The 6904-nt window shown below is 38.9% G+C and overlaps 1 protein-coding gene across 1 annotated transcript in view; it reads right to left on the bottom strand.

Moving 5' to 3' along the window:
• Positions 1–6280: 6280 nt before the first annotated feature.
• The window catches only part of FANCF (Fanconi anemia, complementation group F), a 2178-nt gene continuing 1554 nt past the window's right edge, over positions 6281–6904 (bottom strand). Inside the window, exon 3 of the mRNA XM_010181778.1 lies at positions 6281–6901. Coding sequence (XP_010180080.1) covers positions 6281–6901 — 621 coding nt within the window. The remainder of the gene's footprint in view (positions 6902–6904) is intronic.

Genomic DNA, 6904 nt, shown 5'->3' with positions numbered 1-6904 from the left:
AAAGAGTGGTTCCATTTACATTTCAGCCTGCTGGTATTTCAAGAGGATTAATTATCCCCTCTTATAAGAGCAAAACAAATAAACCTGCACAATTTTTCCATTATTCAGTCTTAAAATCAAGTATTTCTCTATGCATTTAACTGACAACTGGATCATATAACAGTCTTGTATTGCTGGCTTGTTTTTATGGGCATAATTTTTATTATACACTACAGAAAGCACATAATCATTTTCTTCCATTGCTAACTTTATGTTGAGAGAAGCACTATGTACAGAAATTCAAGACCACAATTACGATTTCCTGTTCAGATAGTCATAAAATCTAACACGCCATAAGAGGAACAGGGATACAAATGTACAGGTAAAAACCAGTTCATATAATTTCATTCCTGGAAGCAATCTTTAGGAAAACATTCGAACTGAATCTTTGTGGTGGGATTTAAAACTCATGATGACTGCCAAAAACTTAAATAACTCTTTATCAGATGGTGGGATTAGCCTCTTTGTGAGCTATGCACTATGAATAGCGCACGTCTGAGCATTCATTCTGGACCTTCTTTCCAGAGGGAGAAATATAATAGGAAGGTGCACTTCAAGACAAAATTCAGAATTTGATTGCTATATTCTCTGTTCAGTGCATACTGCTATAATTTCTGGTAAAATGTCCTAGTTAAGGGTTACAGTAAAATGATCACATAATACTACAGGAATGTATCATGTAATAGAAAAGGAATTTAAGAGCTGAATACCTAATATTATTAATAAAACAGGTCTGTGGATAGAGACAGTGAGGGGATACAGTTTATATTATTACCTGGTTCTACACTAAATTAGAGAGCTGGTAAAAGCTGGTAAAAGAATTGCAAGGACAAAATAGACTCTCAATAGGATTTTTCAATTGGAAACTTTTGAGTGGGTAGCACAACAGTGGGTATTTATTCTCTGCGTCTCTCTTTGCCTCTAGGAATAGCCCATGAGCGTGGATTCTGCTTCTGGATCGGGCAAGACTCTGCTGCCACCCTCTGTGGTATCCAAGATGATTCAAAACACTAACTAATATTTAAAATGCCACCCACTCTAATTAAAGATATAAGGACAAAGATTTCCGCTTGTGAAAGAACAGACACAACAAAAAATTATTAGGATATAATTAAATATGGAATTTTTTTTTAATATGGAATTAGTACCTCTAAGGTATTGACACACAAGGAAATTAAGTGGTGCTGGTAAATGAATTACTTCAATACTCAAGTAGTAGCTACATTACCACACCTTACATCTTTTAAGGCTACATTTAAAAAAATATAAAAGAGAATGCATCTTAAATATGTGTTTATCTCTGGTCTAGTTAATTGCCACAGACATTTTTTTTTTCCTGAGACACACTGCCTATCATCTCTTAATCTGAAATTCAGTATTAGTGATTAATAGAGTCCGACCTGTTTGGTCAAAATAACATTTAATCCCTTATTAGACAGATACAATACTGAAAGCAAAGAGCTTATGAGGATTTATATTAATTACTAACTGATAAAATACTATTTTCCCTGACCACAGTTGTGATTATTCAAGTCTGTTTTACACCAGGGCAGATGAGATATTGTTCTTTTGCTCTCACCTCTAACAGTGCAACCCCTATTTAAATAAGCACAGTTTCCAACCCTGCACACACAGCTACATTTCTCATTCACTATCTTTAATATTCTTACCTGTTAAAACATTGATCCAAGTGGTCATTAGGGAATGCAAAAAGGTTGAGTGCTTTAGCAGAGCAGCCAACATCAAAACAAAAGTCTTTTTAATTTTTTTTTTAATCACAACATTCACAGACCCAATGCTGCCCCCAGTAGTAGCAAAGCTGCTCAGTGTTCATGAAAAGGAAATCTACCCTTTCTCCAGAGTCTTCAGAAGGGAGCAGTTTTCTGCCTTTTCTCCTCACCATCTCCACTTCCATTTGATTGACCTAGTTTCCTGTAACTCTGCCAATCAAACTAAATAAGCTTCTCAAGTGGATCATTCCCATGCTAGTGGTGTCTCTTTGCCATATTCTGTACAGTGATGGTGTGGGGTCTTCACAGGCACTCTGCAATAGGTCATTCATCCAGACACTTAACAAGGAATAGAATTTACCTTTAAATCTCCCATTTTTTTCAGAAACAGCAGACCTAAAATTAGTCATACAACTTTAACTTAGCTTTCTAGTTAAACAGTACCTGAAAGTACTGCCATATGACCAAAATATTAGACTGTCTCCATGACCTAAAAAGTATACACACAACAAAAAGCCACTCATCATTGACATTGAAGAACAAGAACATTAGATCCTTATTCACCTAACTGGGGGGGGTGGAAGAGACCTGCCATGCAAAAAGAGAATTCATTTCAATGCATTGTTGGACTTGACATTTTGACTGGACACTGAATTTAACACATTCTTTCACTCCAAATCAGGTTCACTCATCTGAATGGTACCAATATGCTTATATTTTTTCCAACACGAACAATCTATTCCACACTATTTATCTTTATTCTAGTATCTTGATACATACTGCAAATTACTAGAACACATAATCTGTGTTCTTCTAGATTTTGCTTAGAATCATAGAATGCATCAGATTGTAAGGGACCTCATCTAGTTCATCCCCCCTGCAGTGAGCAGGTACATCTTTAACTAGATCAGGTTGCTCAGAGCCTCATCAAGCCCGATCTTGAATGTCTCCAGGGATGGGGCCTCCACCACCTCTCTGGGCAACATATTCCCGTGTTTCACCACCCTCATAATAAAGACTTTCTTCCTAATGTCTAATCTAAATCTACCCTGCTCTAGTTCATTCCTCCTACGTCCTATCACTACATGCCCTTGTAAACAGTCCCTTCCCAGCTTTCTTGTAAGCCTCTTTCAGGCACTGGAAAGCTGCTATAAGGTCACCCCAGAGCCTTCTCTTCTCCAGGCTGAACAATTCCAACTCTCCCAGCCTGTCTTCATAGGAGAGATGCTCCAGCCCTTGGATCATTTTTGTGGTCCTCCGCTGGACCAGCTCCAAATCCTTCTTGTGTTGAGAGCTCCAGAGCTTGACACAGTACTTCAGGTGGGTCTCACCAGAGCAGAGAATCAACTCTTAATCTGCTGATCATGCTGCTTCTGACACAGCCCAGGACGGGATTGCTTAGTAGGATTATTACAAGGTAACAGACACCTCACAAGAAAAACAAGAAAAAAAAGCAACTTAGTATCTAGATACCTCCTAGTATGTCACTTGTGCAAAGTTACAATACTGTTTGACAAAAGGTAAAATATTTTCCTTTTACTACTTTCTTTAAAAAAAATATCAGTTGTAGCAAAATGCGTAAGTCTTAGCTATTTATTGGGGAAGTAAAATCCTACTGATTCACTGTATTAAAGAAGATACCTCAATCCTTACCAATCTTCTGAAATAGAAATATAACAGTTTCTTCAGTCATAATTTTAATACAGAAAATAGCAGAATCTGTTTCTCTTTATTAGTAAAAAGAGGAAGAAGGTAGTGGGAGAAACTGTAGACTGTCATATTTAATATATTACTCCCCATGACAGTTGAGATTGTTTAGGTCAAGAGTTTGCAAATTTAGGCTGTAAACCTCAGCACAGAAGCACAAGCTGCAAATATTGTACACAGAGGGAGGAGGTTACAGACATCATACTTTTTCCTTTCCTGTTTACACTTATCAAAAACGGAGCTCAAAAAAAATCTTAATTGTTATTTGCATAACTGGCAAACTTGACAAGCATGCTGAAATAACAGGGGACGTGGACTGATGCATTTATTTCAATAAATGCCATATGGATTTTGGAATTTGGTAATCATGGATCTGGCACCTCTTTATAATGTATTTGGGACAGACTGGAACATTTCTGCAAAATTGCTATAACCAGGTGCTTCTGCCCTACTGAGGCTAAACTACTTTTTACTATCCAGGTTTCCTATAAGGAGGACAGAACTGGAAATCAAGTATATATGGTCTACACTGGCCCATCTCTTGCTTCGTCCTCCCCAATTATTTCTTTACTTTCTTAATGTCACACTGAAGAGCCTATTACTTCCTAGCTACTGCAGTAGATTATTCTGTAGCTGCACTTAGCTATTAAAAAGATGTAACATTAAATTATTTGGAAAGAAGACATCTGTCTTCTGAACTGACTTTTATAAGTGAGAGCTTAAGTTTATCCAAAAGTAAGATTTCAAATAGTGCAAGTATGGATTTCCTGCAGGCATCAGATTTATCCTAGAAATAGTTAAAAGCTTCTAAAAATCTTAACTCACGGTCAACACGCTGAGTACGTTAGGAAACATATCTACCCTGACATGACGTAACTGTCATCAAAATTTGTCACAGAGACTCAGGTACCTGGGAACAGTACATTTTTAAATAGTTGAGAACAATGATCCCTCACTAAGAGAGGGAATGCCAGCAGCTTCTACTCAACTTTTCCCATTAGATCTCCACGCAGAAGGAGGAGCACTGATATTTGTTACTGTAACATTTGTAACATTACTGCAACATTTGCTATTCACCCTCAACATACAGTCGGGAAGAAAGGATCGACTTTGACTAGTATCTTTGGGTATATCATTCATCAGGAACCTCTGATAGCAAAAAGTAATTTAACAAAAAAACCCCAACAACTCTTATGCCTGTTAAAAGCGTTAAGAGCAAGCTCAAGTGCAGAGTTTCCACACCAAATGCCAAAACTACATAACACAGGGAGCTGTGGCTAGACAACGTAAGTTCAAACTTCATGCTTTATACTTCTAAGCAGTTTTAAAAACTTACAGTGTTCATATTCTTTTTGATACTACAGAAATACTGACTCAGTCCTGAGATCCACTGACATGGTGCTCTCTGACCATCACCACAAGTTTCAGAAGTTGGGGCAACCCCATTTAAGAAAGAGTAAGAAGACTGCCAGAGCTGTAGCTTTTAGCATATGTTAATCTGCAGATCTCCATAACTTTACTGCCTTACTGACAAGGTGTAGCAAGGAATCCAAAGAAAACAGTCATATTTTTTATATAAGATTAGCAGCATGTCCTTCTAACTATTTAAAGTGTGCTACCCTTGAGTATCTCTTTTGATTTAGAAGTGATGAAAGACCAAGAACTTATGGATGTCTTTATTTATTTCCATACAAGTTAGAATAGGCATTATTTCCTTTCCCTGGATAAGCAATATTCATCCCCTTATACTAATTGCTTACATTTCAAAATCATGAGATCCCTCCCACTCTAGTTTTGTGGAACAGAAACATCTGCCATAGTAGTATACACTATTTTATGTTGTAATACAGGCTATTACTCTAATTGGCTTCAGTTCAGTTTATACCTTTTAATGTCTTTGCATACATTTCACCCATCTTCCTCAGCTATCTTCTCTCTCTACCACACTACATGTTTTGGTAATACCAACTTACAGAGCTAAACAGACACATGTTACCTCATTTCAAATGAGTGATAAGGCAATACAGAAACTACCCTGATCAAGTTTTGTTCACAGAAACTGATTAAACATAAAAGAATGAAGAAAAAACAAGTCATGTAATAAAAAGAAGTCTGTTGCTCATTCCTTTTCTGTTCCACAAAACAAAAATAAAAATAATGTAACTGATTACAGGGAAGGAAGGGAAGAAAGCCACACAGAACACCCTACATTTTACTGCCATTTTCTTAGGAAATACTTGTGTACTGTTATATAATATAGCAACTAATAAAGACTTTCAAGTATAGAACTTTTCAATAAGCTTTCTAGTTGGCTTTCTATCACCTCCACTTCAACTTGGGGGCTACATCATGTGCAAGAGCTACAGTAGCATGAATGTGGCCACAGAGCAGCCAGCCACTACTAAATTAACCCCAAATATGGGGTTTTCATGTTTGAAGCACCTTTGAGATTTTGGTCAGCCCCCAATAGCTAGAGATAGGACAATCATTACCATAACTGAACTGCAATTTTTCCTAAAGGAAAAATTATTTATTCTGCATTTGAAACAGAAAGCATTTTATTAGGTGAGCAGCAAGTAATGAAGAGATATTTCCTGCAGTGACCAAAATTAACAGTGCAATTACAAAAAAGCACCAGGCCTCCCTGAATGACTTCACATGCAGTCAGAAACGGTGTGATCAGCAGTCACATCAACACTTGCTTTTCAACCAGAAGTGAGGTACATTTTCTCGCCTTTCATATCAAATAGTTAAGTAGATTCGCTGGATTTCAGAAGTTTTCATACTGCTTCTGCGTTCATGCATTAGTGCTCTGCTTCTTTCCTCAGATACTTCTCTATCTCCATCAGTAAGTCAGTCCATACACTTAGGCCATGAACCTTGAAGTCTCCATCCTGCGCCTTCAGGAGTTTCAGAGCAGCTTGGGTCTGTCCTCTGAGCAGTACAGATCCCTGACAGAGGCAGCAGAAGCGCTCCCTCAGCTCCTCCCAAGCCAACTCAGCTTTGTCAAGACTACTTTTAACCCACCGGCCCTGCAAGGGGTCATAGAGCAAGTGGCTCCCCCAGCTGGTTAAAAGGTCCAAGTAAGGTTTGCTTAACCGGGAATAGTGACCAGCAAGGGAGCCAAGAAGCGAGCCTGGGAGGAAGAGACAGAAGGCAGAAAATCGCTCCAGGTTCCCCAGCAGCCAGGAAAGTAGGAGTTCAGCAACACATTCAGCTCCTGTTCCACTCGCCTGGTTTCCATCTAGGCTGTTCTCCTCCCGACTTCTGCCTCCGGCCTTCTCAGCATCACTCCCCTGCCCCAGCAGCAGCAGCGCCGCTGCCACCACCTCGAAGGCCCGAGACTGAGGGAGCTGCTCCAGGACACCGGCCAGCCACTGTAGCCGCGCCGCGGCCTCCCCAGCCGCCTCGGCCTCCCGCCCCTCCTC

The sequence above is a fragment of the Mesitornis unicolor genome, unplaced genomic scaffold, assembly GCF_000695765.1.
Source record: "Mesitornis unicolor isolate BGI_N332 unplaced genomic scaffold, ASM69576v1 scaffold4833, whole genome shotgun sequence".
NCBI lineage: Eukaryota > Metazoa > Chordata > Aves > Mesitornithiformes > Mesitornithidae > Mesitornis > Mesitornis unicolor.
Note: the sequence above shows the minus strand (reverse complement) of the source record. Positions and strands in the feature narration are given on the sequence as shown.